Below are 19966 nucleotides of genomic sequence, written 5' to 3'. Positions count from 1 at the left end.
ACAGTTTAAACTGTTTGAAGAGTGACGTCGGGATGCATCTGGTGTCAGTAAGCTTCCTTAAAAAGAACTGTGGATATCAAAAGTAAAAAATGATTGTTAATACAGTAACAGTAAAGGCAGTAGGGCATGGGTGCTGTTGAAAGTCTTCTGATGCTCTGGTGACACATGAACAAAAATCGGTTGTAATTAGTTTATGTTCATCTACAGAGTTTAGCTGTAGGTGCGAAAACAGCAGAGTGCAGAACAATAATGTGAGGTACAAATAAATGCTCTGGTAACAATGTGAAATAGTGAGGAACAGGAGGACATTGGTGGACAATCTCACATAAAACACAACAGAATACTGGTCATCTCCGCAAACACTTGACTTGGGAGTGGACAATACAGGAATGGCTGAGGGACCCAGGTGTCCACATTAGATAAATGCAGCACTCGTTCATTGCATTAACATTTAGACAGTGGATAAGTAAGACAGACAGTGAAAAGTGGCGCTAAACTTGCTCTTCTTCAGGACTTTGCTTGCTCATAGTGGGACTTTGAAATGTGGGGAAAACTCTCTGCTAAGCAGCAGTAGAAAAAAGATTTCTCTGGCTGACTAGACCGCTCCAGCTGGAGTGCAGGGTGTGTGTAGAGTCAGAGTAACGGGGATGAGAGAGAGAGAGAGAGAGAGAGAGAGAGAGAGAGAGAGAGAGAGAGAGAGAGAGAGAGAGAGAGAGAGCGAGAGAGAGTGTGAGAGAGAGAGAGAGAGAGAGAGAGAGAGAGAGAGAGAGAGAGAGAGAGAGAGAGAAGAAAGAAAGAGAGAGAGAGAGAAGAAAGAGAGAGAGAAGATGAGGGAGGAGAGTCGGAAAAAGAAAAGATTTAGACAGAATTAAGAGAGAAAGAGGGGTAATAACTAGACAACTGTTTGTGTGAGTGGAAGGAAGAGAGAGAGACAGGCTTGTTGGCATTGAGAACACTTACTGTTGGCTATGTTGGTGGTAGTGTAACTGTCTGCCATTCCTGAGACCTGGCTGGCAATGCTGACCTCACTGGCCCTCCGCTGGGCCCGGGAAAGGGGGCCCGTTATGGGGGATGAGGGGTACGAACTGTCCATGAAGACACCACCATGAGACTGAACAACATCCGCTATTGAGTCGAAACAAGGAGATCCCATTAGACAGAGACACAGGTAAGGGGAACTCACAGTGATGAGGGGGGAGGGAGACGTGTGTTAGGGCGGCAGCAGAGAAATGTGACGGCAGGCACCATGGTTTCAGAGGACATGTGAAACCAAAAGGCAGCCGTCTTGTGGCCAAAGTCAGATATGTGGAACCGGCCAGTGTAAACATGGGAGCATGAGTACATAAAACACTTAAAATCACAAATGTCCACATGTGTTACACCCATGTGTTAGTATCTCATATGAAGGTGCTTTTTTTTTATCTAATAGCCAAGTACCATCATGTTTAAGTCTTTGTAGACATAATGAAATAGGTCTGGAGATGTTATAAATCAGATGACCTCTGACCATTATCACAACAAGAAACACAGAAACCGTATATTCATGATTCATAGGTAGAGCTCCACGTACAGTACACAAACACAACATCACAAGCAGCACAATTTTCACATCAAAATGTCTCTGAAATTTGGATGATAGTATAAATACCTTCTGCCGACGTCAATAATCAAATTTTATAGAAGTACAGACACACTGAAACCCGTCTTAAAAACCACAACACGAACACAAATGCTTGAACGTGAGATGAATATGTGATGGCAACAATTAAATGTAACACCACATGAGATGCTTATTCGATTTTCCAAAGTATTTCCATGACGAGTTGTAAATATTTTGCACTGTTTCTATGTCTAACTAGAAAATACTTAAGATGCCAAAAATGTAACCAGTAAAATCTCTGCTGATTATCTTACACAAAGTAATTTAGATACAAAATTAGATGTTGCAAGGAAAGGTAATGGTCTATCAGGGTATTTGATTTATCAGAAACATGACTGCAGCTCTTGACTCTTGAAACAACAGAGATGGAAATACTCAGAAAATACTCATAATAGGTATAAATTTGAGCAAGAAGGTTGTAACAAATAGACAAAAGAGACACAGCGAATGGGGGTGAGGACAGATGCGGGTGAATGGGAGAGGCTACACACACTCCATAGTGGCGGGTGTGGCTTTGAGGGAGCCCTCCTGCCAGTTTAGCACAGGCACAGGGATGCAGGTCTCGCTGATGGTCTCCTGACAGCGAAGGGTCAGATGAGGCCCGCTGTCAAGTAGCAGCTGAGCGTTGCTCTGGACTGTCTCCACTACAGAGGGAGGTGGAGGGGCAGAAGGGACAGAGGTTGGGGGGGAGGGGGATTTGGAGGTAGAGAGCCATGTACGCAGATATGGGGACAGGAGACCAAGAGAGGAAGAGGGAAAGAAGACAAGGAAGACACAAAAAAACTATGAAGCAAGAAGAACTGAACATGAGACAAGAAAGCAGAGTCAAGCCCTTAGTCAAGCCCATTTCTTTTAAATCGCAACTGCTAGTCAGTCATATATAGTGTCATATAACACTGCTGTAAGATTGTAAATGCCCTGGAATCTGCTGGTCATAAAACCGCTTGAACATACTGAACTCAAAAATGATATTGAATTTGTCTTTAAAACTTTATCTGTTCTGAAAACTTTTTGCACTTTTATACAAGGCAGACCTGAGGATATTAGGATTAATTAGATATTAACCTTCATGTGGCTCCTTTATAAGCCCTGGTTCAATGGTGGAAGGTATGTATTTTAACCTTAAAAGAAAATGCTCTGCTCATTAGTTACCTTTAGAATTGCTGTGGCCTTTTTTTCTTGGGGAATCATAAGACAGACATTTGTTTAAAAAGGGTAGGGGGAGGCTGTACGGGTTACTCCACAATAATGAGTGTCCAAACAGAAACCACCAGCAGGACTATGACCACATTTAAATTAATAAAGTGCTTCGCAAAAGATGTTGAAGCACAAACAGTAGAAACATGTTTATTTTTCCTTTGAGTCAATGTTTACTCTGTGTGTGACTGTGTGTGTGTGTGTGTGTGTGTGTGTGTGTGTGTGTGTGTGTGTGTGTGTGTGTGTGTGTGTGTGAAGGAACTCGTAGTGTGCTATGAAGGTATCTTTAAGGCACATGTTGTCTATGACAAGCATCCCTGGGAAACGGGACAGTGTCTCACGTGTCAACTGATCTTAAATTAAAAGGAGAAATTAAACAGCCATTTTATAAAAAGGGAATTTTGCATTTGCTTCTCTGTGTGTGAAGCCTGAACTGCATTAATTAACTGTAAATGTATGACTGGATATTTACTGAATTGTTATCACTGAGGCTTTTATTCATCATCGGTGCAGAAGGCTCACCCAGCAGGGCGGAGTTTCCATCTCCCAGTGGGAAGCGTTGGTAGCGGGGAACGTTGAAGGGAGGCAGGAGGTGAAACTTCCTCTCCAGTAGAGGCTCCAGGCGGGAGGCTGAGGGATCAGCTGGGTGGAACAGGTTATAGACCTGTTGACAGGCAGGCCGCAGCTGGGCCACTAGGGGAAGAAGTCAAACCAAAGACATGAGAGAGGAGAGGGGACGAATCTCTGGACCCTTGCTAGATCTTACTAGCTTTTAAATATTGATAATGACAACTAGACATACAATTAACACTTTGTAGTTATGCCCTCTATAGGTCACAATGCCAATTTTTGCATCTCCACCCTGTAGACAGAACTATTTTTTACTCTTGCATACTGTGTCATAAACAATGTTTGCTATCACTGATTAAATCACAACATCTGTCCAAATTAGCTTACCATCCAGCACAGGAATGACAGTCTTTCTCAGGGCGAGTACCAAGCCCAGTGGAGAGCCAAACATGAAAAAGTCAGACACTTCAAAGTCAAACTTCCATCCTCCATCCAGCATAGTGCTGCTGCTGGACCTGCGTGACACTGTGTCGTTCCGCAAAACACTGGAATGTAAGCTGGAAGGACAGCAAAAAGTAATGTCCATAACTCAAGCAATGAGAGGTTATTTCCCAGATAAGGATTTGTGTCATCTCACGCTCAACACACCTGGTCAGAAAGGCCTGGTGTTGTTTTATTGTGTCCAGTTCGTAGGTGGAGGAGTCACTTCTCTTGCGCGGCAGTTGTCGCTTAGTGTCGTCACCTGTGCTCGCACGAGGGATGTCGATGTTACTGCGACTGAGGTGGCGGCTGCCCTCCAGGGTCGGAGAGGCAGACCCCTGCCCGCTGTTGACAATAATGCCAGGAGAGAGGAGATCCTGGTCCTGCAGGGGTGATTCAGGAAGATTTGTTATGAAATCTTTAAAACACAAACCATACATCTTATATGATGGATAAAAAAGGTTTACATTGTACAAATTATAGTTGCAGAGCATATTTTCAGAGGGAACATCGTATTGAATTTCTGATATAATCATATTTATGTTTGATGCATTTGTCACAACAATGTCAAGTCTAAAAAGTAGTAAACCATATGTGGGTTAAAACATATTTTTGACATATGTATGAACTCTGAATGTTTTGTCTCTTACCTGTCCACTGACAACACTGCCCCTACGACTGCTGTTCTGGCTTTCATTAACCGTCTGATTGCTACTGCACAGTGCATCAAACCCCAAGATTCCTCCAACACAGTCCCCAATGAGGCACACCTAAAGAGGTCAATGGTCAGACATAAAGTTAATGAAATGTATATTTTTGACGTACATCCATAAGGTTTAGGTTTGCCTAAAATATCTATACATCTGTTTCCCAGGAAGTAAAAATAATAGGATGTTAAGGCATTTGTGGTTTTTGAGTGCATACCATGATGCGGTTTTAATATTTAGATAGAAAAGGTTTAAAGGAGTTTTATAAAAGTTTTCATACAAAAGGCTAAGCTGTGATACTAGGATATTATGTACATATATCTTTGAGAACAATGACAAATCGGCATATTACACTTCAGTAACTAACCTGGCCAGAGAAAGCTTCCCCGTCCAGAGACTTTATGAAGTCTGTGTACACCTGGTTGGCTCTGACGACGACGGTGGCCATGGCATCCTGGTACTGTGGAGCAGAGGTTGCCAGGAGGGGGAGCGCTGCCAGGGGGATGTGGTCCTGGCTGCTAGACAGACAACCCTCATCGTAGCTGTACGGGCTCAGGCTGCCGCAAAAGAACAAAATGAAATTGTGAAGTTATTTTCAGATCAAGGCAGTCCACAGAGGAGTGTGAAGAAACAAACACAGGAGGAGGGAGTGCTTGTCAAGAGCTGCACCTGGATCTTTTCCATAAAAAACAAACAGCAATCATAGTCAAACAAAAAATGTCAATCAGTATCCACAATGCTTGCAGCATGCGGAAAAAAATGTTAGCATGTGTGTCCTCTTACTTGGACACCAGGGAGAAGGCCTCGGCACAGATGGCAGGGCAGGGTACCAAGCGGATGGCGATGCGTCCCAACGCCGCGGGGTAGTGAACACGCATTACTGTGTCGAAAGCCGTACTTATCGTGTTGACGTCGGCCTGCTTGCTGTTCTGGTCCCCTCCGCCTGTATCCAGGATGTTCCCTCCGTGCAGAACCAAGATCAGCACATGGATCTTGGAAGGCTGCAGACACTGCTGAGACGAGTTCTCCTGAAAACAGAAATAAAACAACAAGGGTGATGGATGGGGATGACAGGGAAAAGAATATTCAATAAATTATATATTTACTTCTGAAGATATCCCTTTTATCCGCATGACCAAAGACAACATGCTTGCAGAGTGGGAAACATCACAGATAAACAATAACGCCTTAGCTATTGTGTATGGAACTATTTGTGTTTTGTCAGATTTGTGAGTCACATGGACAGCACAATAACAAACAAACTTCTTTTCACAACCAGAGAGGGGTAAGGAACCATGAAGGGAAACAGAACAGAGTCAACCAACACTCCACCTGGACAACTGTTCAACTAACAGCAAACGACGACAAGGCTTCCTGAGGACAAGTCACATTAAAGACAACATAATGTGCAGTTTTGTCTTTTAGGTCCGACACAAAACTTTTCAAAGAAGCACTATATGTACACTCTACGCCACAGCTGCAGGTACACAGAAGTTGAACAGAGGTTGGTGAGGTTGAAGAGTACACATGGATTTGGGTTTTGGCGGCGGGAAAAAAAGAGCAGGGGCAGTAAGTACTGGGTTTGTTCAGGGGGATCGAGGGTCTCTGTGGAGCTACTGTAGCCCACAGTGCACTAGGGCCAAAATGTGTACTTACTGACTGGTGCCTTGTTACCGTGATGGTGGGAATGGGAGAGCTATCGGTTTGGCCCATAACAGAGCCACGCATCTGAACACAAGAGGACAGAGAGGCTCAGGGACAAACAGCCCTTCTCTTATCCTCCAAACTGTAAAACTTGATGCAAATGATTGTGCTTACTATAATGAAACCATGTTTAACTGAAGCTTTTGGGTCCTGAAGTGCATTTTCCGTGGATGGTTCTTCAGGAATATTTATTTCAGACATGATTCTGCTGGTTAGGATTGCGTTTCGTAAATACACATTCACAGTCAAACACACGTACCTCATCTAGTCTTTCCTCACTGGTTGCTCTTTCATAATCCACTGTCATTTCCTTTAACAGCTCACCTGCAAACACACACATTCTTAACATCAACTAGTAAGGCAGAATTACTTTCCATGATGACGTGCCCGTACTCTTCATCATACCAGAAGTTTCCTCTGTGTCTACAGCTTCAATCTTGTCGATGAGGTCATTGGAGTTCCACTTAGCGATTTCCTTTGGGAGGACTTCCTCGCCGTCTGAGAGATCCTCTGCAGGGGCGACACAAGATGAATCGTGATCAACTGAAGTATCTGTACCACTCAGGGTTCACAAAATTGTCGTAGCACCAACAGTATAAACAATTTATCATGATTGACAGGGTCATATGAGTAACATTTGCTTCTTCAGTTATATAATGTTGACCAACATAAAGGTACCTTGTCAAGCGTTCCCGAAAGATACTGTCAAATAAACCAGTAATTAAAGAACTTGTACAAATACATATACAAAGTACTTGTATATGTATTTTCTATATGTTTAAAGTATAATCTTTGTACCGGTAAGCTGGAGGACAGTGGCCAATAAGTAGTATAGTTTTATTACCATAATGGATTTGAAAATAAATCTATTTACTGAACAATTACCTAGTGAGAAGAGGTTTGAAATAGTATGTATCTTTTGACTGTGTTATCCATCCACCGACATGAACCTGTGATTTGAAAAAGAAGGTGCAGGATTTAAGAGAGATGTCCCTTTTTATCCCATAATTTCTCTCCTGTTAAACTGCCAGTAGCTTAACTTCTGAGAAACAGGCTACCGCCTCCTGTTCACTTTAGTTTGTGTTAACAAATTTAAAGTCAAATCTAAAATTGTATGTACAAATGTCATGTAATTTAATTTACTTCCACCGTAGTTATAATACAAATAAATAACACAACTGTTGTGAAGAAATGGAAATCATTTTATATGACTTGCTTTGCAAACAGGAAGTTGCAGCCAGTCTCTCAGAAACACAAACCCCAGAGTAAGACTTCTGTCATTAATTTGATCAGTTATATCAGAGATAGTGTTATTTTATTACTTTTTAAGTAATTTTCTTAGTTGCCTCATTTCTTTAATTTATAAACATGTATAACAATTCAGTGTTAAACTGGATAAAAAATAAGGTGCGAGGGTAAAGAGATATTTATATGATCAATAGGCTTTACCTTAATCAATAACATTTTATTCCAGTGTCAATTGCAAGTTGTATAGTAGTTAGATTATAGAAATGTGTAACTGTAGCAGATATATTCATTTGATCTGTTTTGAAGAATAAGTACTACAACACCAGACACACTGAATGTGGCAACTATGAGGAGTTCTCCTCCTACAGCTTTGCTTTATTCGTTGGCATTAAAAACAGCAAAAAGGGGAACATGACAGTCAAAAATAAACTTGCTTCTCAAGAGTTTGTAATAGAGGATTACTGCAAGAGGAACTTGACCACAAACAAACTTTAGAGGTAAAAAGACAATCTGAGCTATGTCAGTCTATTTCCAAATGTAATTATTGTACCTCTATCATGTGATTCATCCAGGCACCAGAGCGCGCGCACACACACACACACACACACACACACACACACACACACACACACACACACACACACACACACACACACACACACACACACACACACACACACACACACACACACACACACACACACTCATATACAGTGCATCTTCATTCTGATACACCAACCTCATTTATTTACTATGATGAAATAACTGCCAATTTCATAAGGTCACCTCTGCAGTGTAGGAAGATCTTTTCTATTTAATTTTCTTGAGGGCGACTTATTTAATAAGAATGTAGGACAGGCATATATAAGCATTATGCTTCTGCCTTGTCAGTCATATTGTACACTAGCTGGTGTATAGGTTTATTTATTGTATTATGTGTGATTGCTGAATAAAACACTACCACTACTACTACTCAATCAAATATAACCTGAAATGGGCACTGGAGCAGCATATCAGTAATCACTGTATTAACTGTGTTAAGTACACTAATTAATGACAGAGTAGTCATGCATTAAATCCATTCATTTGATAACATGTAATGTCAGGCACGCAATAATTAGTCCATACAAACATGAATATTGCAACGCAATAAATTATCGGATGTCAACACTATTCAGTGTAATGATATCATTCCAGTTTCTCACAATGACATGAGCAGACATTTATTGAACTTGAAACAGGTGGAAACAAACAAATGCAGCTAAATCAGTATCAATATAATAAATGAACAATTGTATTCTCATTTCATCATCATCATGATTATCACTAAATGAAAGAATTTCACCCCATTTATTGCTTGGACGTATCATGAACTGTAAAGGATCGTGTATGTGTGTGTCAACAATGATGGGGACTGATGGACAGACAATTGTGAATTCTGTACCGGACGACAGGATGATACACCTGGCCCGTGTCCTCGGCCATTCTCATCCAGCAGAGAGCATGGATGTCGTACCACACCCACCTATTTCAACTGCAGCCCCAAAGCATGCTGGGTATCTGGGAAGCTTAAGAACTGATCTGTGGTTAAAGAGATGCATGCAGAGTCAGGGGAGAGGAGAACAAGCAGGTTCTTGGAAAACTGAACACAAACGCAACAGCATTCATCCAAAAATTGACTCCAATTAAAAATCAAAACTGGGGTTACCATAAGCGTCGAAGAACTCCTCGTCAGAGCTGTCATCCGAGTCTCGAGCTATGCTCTGCATCCTCCACTCTGAGATGCTGTGACGGGATGGGCTCACTGAAAAAACGCACATGAACAAAAAATGCACTGTTATTTTGGGACATGTGTTTTAGCCTCTCTCTTTCCATTTTTAACACACACTCTACGACAAAGAAACATTGCACAATCTCCCCCGGCCCACACACACACACACAGTGTTATATAAACATGCAACAGTTTCTGTGGTGCATCACAGATGGACTGCTTGGTGGTCAGGGGGGGTTGTGTGAAAAGTGAGGCCCAATGTTACACAGATAAGCTGCAAGCACCCCGACTATCAAATGCCAGCCGGGGAAAATGGCAATACTAAAAGCAGGCCATGTCAATCACATGTCTTTTTGTCTATGCATATATATGCATATATATATATATATATATATATATATATATGGGGGGTGTTATTGCTCTAAGGGACAGGCGGGTGAGAGGGGGGCACAGCTGTAGCTGTCAGCACACAGGAGGAAACAGCAGTGGTGGAGAGGAGGGGAGGCTCAATGCGAAGAGCGTCAGCCTCCTCTGGTCTGTGACGTCAGCACTGCTGCTAAAAATAGCCCAGGAGAGAACCACAGGGGTGAGACAAGGCACGCTGGATGAGAGTCATGGATCCAACTGGCAGCTACAGGGAGCACTGCCTTGAGGTAGGGGCGACACTGGAGATGGGTGTGTTCGGACATGTGGTTTGTGATGTCAAAGCTGCTGCTAAAAATAACCCAGGTGAGATACACAGAGTTGTAGGGGTGAGGAGAGGTGAGCTGGATAGTACAGCAAATGTGGAGGCGCGAGTGCAGTCAAGTAGAGTAAAAACATTCCAAATAATCAGGTGTCTGACAGAAAAGCAATTTGAGCTCAGAGCTCTTCAGTAGACATTGATTAATTCAGCTTGGGAGCAACTTTCAGTGTATACACTTGTGTACAACTGAACCACGAAACACAAGAAATGTTCTCTAATTCCTCTCGTTGGATACACTTTTCGGTTGGCTTGGCATTTTTGATTCGACTGTATGCAGCTTTCAGCAATATCTACCGTCTTTTGGAAGAGATCAACCAATACATTTCAGTTTGCTTCTTCACTTAGAAATGAGCTATTACGATACTTCCTGTTGAGCTACAGAGGCAATCTTGACGGATAATAGTGCATTGTAACATCACCAGCAAACCAGTAACTTTTAACAGCCACCTTTCATAGCTACTTTGGCTATGCACAAGCTTGACGCTTGTTGAATTCTTCACATGCAAGCTGCCATGTGGACAAGTCTCAAATATCCCAACTGGCTGTGTTTACAAATGGAATAGTTTGAGTTTGTTGTTGGTCTACTTCAACCTTTAAGGTGGACAGGAGTCTGGTGACAGACTGAACAATTAAGGCTTAAAGGTGTAAAGAGTGTAATACTAGATGAGATAATATGTGAAGGAAGGAGTATGGCTCAGGACAGTGCAGTCTCTCACCCAAACCGTCATCCACAGAGTTGACAGATGAGTAGGTGAAGAAGGCATGCTCCTCACCTCCTCTCTTGGATGAGCGGGAGGATCGGGATGAAGTGGACCACTGCTTGGTGAGCACACCTCGAGGCTGGAGAGTCTCTCCGCCTGAGCTTACAACCACCTCCTCAGCTTCAATGGAGCTGATCGCCTCTTTAACCTCCTGGTCTTTGTCCGGAGACGGAGCCTCTCCGTTAGCCTCTGTGGCCTCCTCCGCCTGACTGAACTGGGCCATCTTCGTGGCCAGGGCCAGCTGGGTTTCCAGTTCCAACTGCCGGATGTCCTCCATGGTCAGACCGTACCACTCATCCTGCCAGCACCAGGCCTGCCGGTGGGCACGCACCATCACCTTTCTCAGTCCTAGGGAGAAACAATGGAAAATAGTACACACCTACTTCAAAAAAAAATCATAGGGTTTCTACATTTAGATTATTCTTAGAATATGATATAGAATTATTAGATAACATTCCTGTTAAAATATGCGTCTAGTAAAACCAACAAACTACTACATTAAATAAAATACTGTACCATCTGTGACAGCATACTCACCAACATCATGGATGAAGCGCTCAATCTTAGACTGCATGCCCCAGTAACGAAACTCCACCTTGCAGAGTTTATAGGCACACATGATGGGGGTCTTCCCAGGGTTATTATTGTACTCTTCTATCCAGTCTTCCTGCAGAGGACCCCTCTGGGTCTTGGCTGACTTGAAGAGCCGTGTGTCCTCCTCTGCTTTGTACTCATGCGGGGACATGGGATCTGTCACTATGTCGATTGGGTCTGCCAAAGGTAGTTCAAATCCAGACATCAATGACTAATGGAGCCAGGTATTCTAAATGTATTGCATGAATTATGCTAATACTTTATGTCTTTAATATCATACATAATGTCAAAAGTACATAAGGGGGTGGGGTAGTAGAATTTTTAAGGCCTTGTGTTCAAAGGCTTGAAATTCTTTTATTAACTGAATTTCAGGGTTACATACACATACAAGAATAAGTCATTCATTAAAATTATTACAATCAATGTTGTAACTGGGTCACTGCATGCCCTAAAACCATTCATTTCTGAGCAGCTTCATATTCAACGGGCTTGCTTCCAAACATGTGGTACCACTATATAGCCACAAGTGGGCCTCGTCTGCTCCTTATGTTTGAGGCGCAAGAGGACAGATATAAAGACATCAGATTAAACTTACTACTAGCCTGTTTCGTTAAATAACTATTAAAAGAAATATCATGAATTGTTGGTTCTAGAATATAGCTTCACAGTGTGTATATTGTGCTGGCTAAATGTGTTGGACTTTGAAAGTTAAAGCAGGCTGATACACATCAGTGAATATTTTAATATCTGAGTTTATGTTGTCTTTATGGTTCAGAGTCACATTGTCTCACCAATAGTCCTCTGCCTCTTCTCTGCTGCAGACATGTTGAAGACATCTGCTTGGTTGCCTGAGTCGGGTTTGTAGTAGGTCTCAATGTCAATGGAGAACTTCTCAACAAAGGGGCAGGTGTACCTGAAGGAGCAGAGGCAACAAAATCAAGTAAAACAGAACAAATGTCCCAATAAAGCAACATTGCATTATGGTTTACCTCTGCTTTCAATAAGAGACTTCTCGCCTCAATGGCTTAAGATGAGTGCTATATTATTAAGAGTGACAATAGCCTCTCACTGCTGAGGCTAGCAAACGTGTGAGCCATGCCCATCTGTTGCTTCCGAGGCGTCCGCAGCAAAGCTGTCACTGGTTGAATAGATGTGTCAACAGGCACTTCCAGTCTATCAATATCCTGACAGTACAGTCAAGGGCAGCTCTCTGTTCAGCACCTTCACGTCTCTGTGTTTGTCAGGCCCCACACAGACGAACACACTGGCACCCCGAGAGTGAGGGCCCATCTAAATCGAACAGCCTGTAAGCGACGCTGGCGCTGGCCTGTAAGCGACGCTGGCCACACGCCGATCTGATGGTCTGCTCGGCAATATTCTGACAACTTGCTCGGAGGTCGTTTTGTTTCTCTTGGCTTTTACTGAGGCACAACAGCTAGAGCAGGATTTCAGAATGGGCAGATTTCTGGCGTTTAATATTGAATATAAGCAAGCTTTAAATGATTACCAGCTGCAACAGTCAGACACCTATGCACAGAACATTCATATTACTGAAAGAACACATTTAGAGTTTTCTGAAACCCTTGGCAGAGTTTAATAAACTCCCACTCCCGCTCTGAAGGGGTGTGGAGGTGTCCTCACCTGGTGCGGGTGTAAGGGTAGGCGTTCCAGGACTCCTCTTCAACCCTCAGTGCTGCTTTGGGCAAGATGGAGCGGAACCAGCTGGGAATGTGCATGCCAATATGGTAAACCTTGTGGGTGTACTGGCCCGTCCCACCCGGTCCATCTGTGTAGGGCTTATTCTCTAGAATCTCCACCCCGCTTCCTTCACCACAGCTCTCGTCTCTGCTCTTTTTCTGTTGGAAGAATAAATACATGTGTTCACGTTTGCATATATAAGTAGTGTAGTGTAAAGGGAGTGCTACATTTAAAAACAAGAATGTAAATGTAACCTAGGTTTGAAACAAAAACAAAAGAAGCAGGAAATGGAAACAAACAACAAATGGCGCGCATACAAGAATCTGACAAGATTACACATGCACCTATATTGATAGCTTCCTGAAAGCTCTGCCATCTCTGAATTGCAAATCAGGAAGCCCAAAACCAGCTCTTGGAGCCACACCTTTCCCATATTTACATTACAGGTGCACACACAGGAAAACAGGCTGGGTGTCGCCTGCAGGTGCAGTTGAGGAGATTTACAGCTAGGTGACTCAAAGCTTCAAAAACAGGAATATGTGGCATGGAAAGAGGAAGACTTGGGATTGTTATGAAATCAGTGAAACAGAAAACGTGGACAGCAGAGCATAGTCCAAGTGCTGACGATATTAAAAACACAGGGAACAAAGAGTAAGGACCATAAATGTCAGAGATTACTGATGTGTCATATTTCCTATTGCTTTTCTATCTTTTCACATATACGATGTAACACACACAAAGTATGAACACAGTATTTAGTGCAGCACTGAGATAGCAGGGAGACCGATTTTTCCAGTTAGGATGGAGGCGAGGCAGTGAGTCAGTGGAGTAGGGAGGAGGAAGCCATGAGGCGTCCAGTGCTCCGGACCTCATTACCTCTGACAGGTCATTCATTAGCTACCCGCTCTGCTCTCAACAGCCCCGATACAGCTCCGAAGACACAGCACAGACGCCACAACACCATCTATCCGGTCGTACGCCCAGCCAGTACACGAGACATGAACCAAACGTTGAAATATAGTTTATGTAAATGCACAGCGAACTGTACGCATACAAACACTGTCAAATTATGTTTGGATGTAAGGTCAGCCTAGGTAAAAGGAAAAAATAAGTTTTGTTGTGTTCTACTGTGGACTGTCCCTTTAAACTAGATTGCCGACAGGTGACAGCAACCTGCCAAATGTGACAAATGATTCTCTCCAGTTGAGCGGGAGAAAGATTACCGAACATAGGCCAGGGCTCAGCTGTTCCCTCAGGGGGAATAGATAACATGCTTTAAGTTAAACAAACACTACATGTAATTTTAGATTCTTAATGAAAACTCTGTCCTTTGTTCACTTGTGTACAGGTACAAACTGTACCTGTGGAGGAACATTAATGAAGAAATAGTTTTCAAGAGTTTCTGGAGGCATGTTGACTGTCTCCTCTCCACCGTTCTACTGTGAAATCATTTTTGGCTCAGCACACAAAGACCAAGTGTCCCTGTGTTGTAACTTCGAGTCCTGCCCTAAAACCCTCTATCTCCCACCAACCTTTCTTTAAAACAGCCATCAAACCTTAACAAATGAACCTATCGCCATGAAAGCCTGCCGTGTTTACATCTGACAGGATGGGAGTCACATCCTGGGTTTTTTTCCCTCTTGCCATCAAGTTAGAGAGGAGTGTTTCCTGTTTGAGATGCTTCTTTTCACTTCACTCCACAGAAACAGTTGCTTAGTCAGAACACGATGGATGTGTGCAGATGAATGAGACACAGCGAGATCTTCTCATATTTAATTTCTCACACATTCAGCATTTGCTTCGGGCATTACTGCAAATCCCTGTGTGGTGATAATGAATTTACAGTTATGTCTCAAGTAAGAAGGCGGCGTTGTAAGGGCAAAGGAAAGGAAGTGGGAGGAGAGATGGGGTGGGGCATTGTCGGATGAGGTGCGGATATGTCCAGGCTGTCCTCAGGCCCGACTTCATCTATGAGGAAGAATCTCAGGCAGAAGGCCTACATACAGCAGTTTCCCTGGTAACATACAGCGCTGAAGCTCAGAATACAGCTTCTCTCTCATTTACTTCAACCCCCTCTGTCATTTCTTCCCCTCCCTCCTTTGCAACCTCTCTTTTTATCCTCCATTTCCTCTCTTCATTCACTCCCTCTCTCGAAACAAAACCTGACCACCGGCACGCTGCTGATGTCATGGTCGCCATAGTGACAGAAGCCTCACAGGCTGTGCAGAGAGGGTGAGGTCACTAAAGGAAAGGTAACTATGGGTCACTTAAGCAAGAATTCCTCTTCCTATCATTTGCACATATCAACTACTTCTTTCAAGACTCAGTGTACAGCTGTTTGCACATGTGTAATGTCCTCTTTGCACAATGTCCTGTGTGTTAAGATCTAGCACAGGGCATGCAGAAGATCTGGGAATGAAGTTATTGCAGTTATGTCACATACTTAATAACTCTCTACAGTACCCTGTTCAACACAGCTAATGTGCCAGAGACATTGAGTGTGTGGAAGTGTGGCGCAGTGACTAGTTTGTGCTGTCTTTAGGGAACATGAGTGCTGAGTCATGTTCCCTACTATCTCCAGCTCATCTGGGTTACCTGTCTGTTTGCTGGTTGGGGGGAGGGGGGTACAATGTTCACACTGATACAATGTTACTACAACTAGTTAATCTTCCAACGCTTTGTAAAAAAATATTTTCATAGTACGTAGGGAACCGAAGGGAGAGGCCATCTGAGCAAATACTGGTGGACAAAGCCGTTGTTCGTAGTATTGTTATACCAGTGGGTGAATATTTATTTAGACAACTTTGTCAACATGAACACTAATTCATTTGTGTTTTAAGATTAACAGGAGAGGCCTTGGTCAAAAGCTCAAAAGAAGACACATTCTCGGGTTTCCTTACGCGAGGGCTAAATGTTTAACTTCTCCAATGAAGCTGACCCCTGAGGGCTGCAGTGCTGTGCAGCTCCCATGTATGATCACCTACGTCATATAAATGAGTATAAACTACGTAACACTTAGATGAAGATATCTCAGGGTCTATATATTGTCTTGTGTGGGCTGTAAAGGGAGGTTGATATACCATAAATGTAGCAGATTTAGCTCCTGATTTCACTTCACACTGCACTATGAATATTTCACACACTTCTCATAACAATTATTTCCAGATTAAAGCACTCCTTCAGTGACATAACCACCACAGTATAAGATCACCGGAGAAACAATACACTCTTACCTTACAAAAGGCCTCCACCTGACAACTTCAACCTACTCTTCTTGTGATACACATTACAGAACCATGCAGCTCAAATACCAGCACAGCTGCTGAATGTTAATTGCCAAGTATTTGCCTGACGATAACAATTTTAATAGAAAAATGCACCTAAATGCCCAAATGTGTCAAAAACATGTCTAAATAATATTACCTAACTAATGCTGTTTTTTTTAACCCCACAGTCCAAGTCATTGTGGTTGCTCTCCATTCCTCTCGTAGGTAATACAGCTGGTAGTACCACAGGATTAAATAAATCCTTCTTCATGTACACATAAAATATGTTGCTACACAGGATAACCAAAGCTGTATAAATCAAGTTGTAAACCCTAAAGCTCTGACACAGACCCCACGGACTCCAGCTAAGGGCCTGGTTAGACAAATTAAACTGTCTGATGAAAACAAAGCACAAATCACGTCAGTATGTGTGCATCACTTTGCAGTGACAGCAGGGCCCCCCCCCCCCCCCCCCCTCACCCTCCTCCTGAAGAAAGGTGGAAACAGCCAGCTCCAGAGAGTTTAAATTGGCTAATCTATCAGCACACAAGCTCTCTTTGTTCCATGACTCCACTGACGTCAGACCGTGTGACCAATCACTTCATAATTGGGCACGCTGCAATTGCACTCGGTGTTATTTTTTCTCCTCTCTTACCGCTTGTTTGTTTTTTTTTTTAAATCCTGGTTTCTGTTTTCGGCTAGGTGCGTGTGAGTGAGAGCTTGGTGGGGAATATGGCGTTGTGACCTCACCTGGATCATATAGAGCTGGGCGATGCGGTACTCCTCCACACTCATGGGCATGGGGATGCGGTACTCCTTGATAAGCATGGTGAATATTGGAGATGGGGGGAAAGGGGGATCAGGGAGAAGATTGACAAGGGAATGGGGGAGGGAGGGAGGGAGGGAGAGAGGGAAGGAAGGGGGGAGAGGGGACAGGAAACACTCGAGGCTGCTCCTATATGTGACTTGTCAAATCACCAGCTGAAGTCCACATTGACGGTTCCTGTGAGGGGAAGAAAAAAATAAAAGCATTAGGTATGTATAGCTGTGGATATAATTAAAAATAAATACCTACAGGCATCCAGCCAGTGGTGTTTGTTAGAGTCAAGACATGCCGTTAACCCTGATCTGAATTCTGGATCTCCAAAAAAAACATAATGGTTCTTCAAACAGGTCTTCATCAAAACACATCACTCAAAAGCAGAAACCAGCTTCAATCAGCAAAAAAAAAGATTCCACCATGAGCAAAATATTGCAGAACGCAGACAAAGTTCAGAAGCTGCAACATTCCTCTACACATAACAAAGACAAAGATTCCTTCTCGCTCACACGCAGATGAAGAGGAGAGGAGAACCGGAGTATCATTCAGGGAATATGCTCAATGTAGTGACTGTATGTCTGGTCCAAACCCCGGCACCGAGGACGAGCATCAGCGCTGTGTCTCCATCCAGCGTCCCAGTTCCAAGTAAGGAATTTTCCAGGATAAACTTCTCTTCTTATACACAAGCCACAACTCAGAGTGTGTGTGTGTGTGTGTGTGTGCGTTGGGGTCAGGTGGCTGGAGTCTACGGATAGCACCCGTGCCTTGCCGACGGTCCAAACAGCCACCCCGTCTCTCCCAACACTTCAGCACAGTCACATGGGGGGCTCTCTCAGCATAAGCGGGATTACAGTTGAGTGGGGAGCCTTACATAACCTTGTAAGAACCCCACGTGCACGATCGAGGTTTCACAAATAGCAGCCTTAGAATTACACAAAGCATTTTCAAACCACTGGACAGATAGGGGTAGGTGTGTGTGTGGCTATACATAACCAACGTGTGGGTGGCGTGAGTTTCAGAAGTCTGCTTTTGACCGCTAAGAGAAGAACAACTCCGGAGCCAAGCAAGTACAAAACAAGATCCTAACTGCACACACTGTCAGCTAAGGTGGAACATTAACTGAAGAGGAGGCGATAAGGAGAGCGAGATATGAAAGATCTCTTCAGTCAAAATGAGAAAAGAAAGACTGGCAAAACCATTTTGAGCAGAAAACGATTAAGAATAAGTTAGTCAAAAGTTTTTTCAACAGAAAAGATTTCAAAGTCTAGTTAATAAAGGGATACTTCAGTGTGTATTTAGAAACGGCTGGTGAAAACACAGTGGACAGGATCCCGGTCTCCACGTGCTGAGACTGAATTGTACTGTATGTGCCTGACAGGCGACAACACCGCCGCCCTGCATTTGGTTGTCCAAATGTGACTACACAGCATTGCATAACCCAAATATGCACTCTTTTCTAACCTACGGCAGCAGCTGGACCTTGCTCTGGCACCCGGTTATTCGGTCTAATCACGTTAATATTCCCACTGCGTCACTGATCCCGTGAACAAAGGCCAGCTTTGGTGAGGCTCCTGGTGTCAGAGAATGCTCTGGTCCACCACTTCTTGACTCTCCACTGAAGACACATTCACCAAACGAGCTTGCTGACACACTGCCAAATATGCAGCCTGTAGAACTTTTCAACCAGGAGCAGGTGTTCACTTACAGACTGGGAGGTGTTCTGATTAAGAGAGCACATCGTCTTCTATACATCTTTCATATGATATTGTTGCTCGACAAAAAAACAACACATTGACAAAATTGGAGCAGAAAGCCACATTTTGCTGAAAATAACTGCACTCTTGGGAAAGACTGTGATAGAACTAGGTTAGCCTGGAGAGGCCCAGAGAAAAGCCTGCAGCTCAGCCGAGGGAGGCCTCGAGGTGTTAGTGCCCGGCTTTAGAGGAGGAGGTCACGGTGCTCACCCTGGGTGACGGTGTAGATGACAAACAGCGTCACAATCTACTTGAAGCACAGCTCAACAATGTGGCAACAGTTTGAATGTGGGTTGCAACTGATGCCGCGACAAACTTCTGAGAATTGACTCTTGGCAAACGATTCTGGGAGGTGACAGCTGTTTGGATTTTGGAAGTCATTCAGTGCGACACACGGGGAGGACAGATTAATTTGCTGTGCGGTTGTCTGTCGAAGAATGACCACTGTGTGAATCAAAGTCCAGCCGGCTGCCACCAACTGGCAACCCACGTTACAAGAAGGTGGCACCAGGTACGTAAAGAGAAACAAACAGAGAGAGAGAGAGAGAGAGAGAGAGAGAGAGAGAGAGAGAGAGAGAGAGAGAGAGAGAGAGAGAGACACAGGAAGAGCGACAGGCAGCATGACAGAGGGATGCCTTTCATTCACAACATCACTGTACCCAGCAGGATGAATTAGCAGCCTGGGGTGATGGTGAGGAGGCTCTGGATCTGTAGTGATGCGGGTGAATTATGTGACCAGTTGCCAAGCAGGATTATGACAGTATGCCTATTTTTTAGAGCTGCAACAAACTATTATCTTCACCATGAATTCATCTGTTGATTTTTTTTATTTATTAATAAATTAATTTTTCAATAAAAATGAAAAATAAATAAAAATCACAGAAATGAGTGAAAAAGGCCAATCACAGCTTCCCAGAACCCATGCTGACTTTTCCTTTAGAACAACTCAGAATAATTGATCTAATTGTTACAGTAGTACAATTATTAGGTT

At 43.3% G+C, this 19966-nt stretch overlaps 1 protein-coding gene across 11 annotated transcripts in view; it reads right to left on the bottom strand.

Annotated features, from left to right (window-relative positions):
• Positions 1-19966, bottom strand: part of LOC137866897 (membrane-associated phosphatidylinositol transfer protein 2-like) — a 39283-nt gene that overhangs the window by 7261 nt on the left and 12056 nt on the right. For 2 of the 11 annotated variants that reach the window (XM_068703142.1, XM_068703147.1), the window contains exons 2-17: positions 17152-17404; positions 13079-13293; positions 12229-12350; positions 11381-11614; positions 10799-11191; positions 9275-9370; positions 6724-6828; positions 6578-6642; positions 5398-5642; positions 4982-5171; positions 4558-4677; positions 4076-4290; positions 3815-3984; positions 3380-3550; positions 2152-2304; positions 961-1125 (exon numbers count right to left, since the gene is read on the bottom strand). In XM_068703142.1, the coding sequence (XP_068559243.1) occupies positions 961-1125; positions 2152-2304; positions 3380-3550; positions 3815-3984; positions 4076-4290; positions 4558-4677; positions 4982-5171; positions 5398-5642; positions 6578-6642; positions 6724-6828; positions 9275-9370; positions 10799-11191; positions 11381-11614; positions 12229-12350; positions 13079-13293; positions 17152-17229 (2737 nt within the window). In that variant the 5' untranslated portion in view covers positions 17230-17404. Of the gene's footprint in view, positions 1-960; positions 1126-2151; positions 2305-3379; positions 3551-3814; positions 3985-4075; positions 4291-4557; positions 4678-4981; positions 5172-5397; positions 5643-6270; positions 6343-6577; positions 6643-6688; positions 6829-9274; positions 9371-10798; positions 11192-11380; positions 11615-12228; positions 12351-13078; positions 13294-17151; positions 17405-17730; positions 17954-19966 lie in introns of those variants that run through there. The other 9 variants (XM_068703145.1, XM_068703152.1, XM_068703146.1 and 6 more) reach the window with 7 other exon arrangements.

Source organism: Cebidichthys violaceus, unplaced genomic scaffold (assembly GCF_023349555.1).
Source record: "Cebidichthys violaceus isolate CVI_PGR_0920_01 unplaced genomic scaffold, fCebVio1.0.p SCAF_9, whole genome shotgun sequence".
Taxonomy (NCBI): Eukaryota; Metazoa; Chordata; class Actinopteri; order Perciformes; family Stichaeidae; genus Cebidichthys; species Cebidichthys violaceus.
The sequence above is the reverse complement of the archived record's forward strand: the minus strand, read 5'-3'. Positions and strand labels throughout refer to the sequence as shown.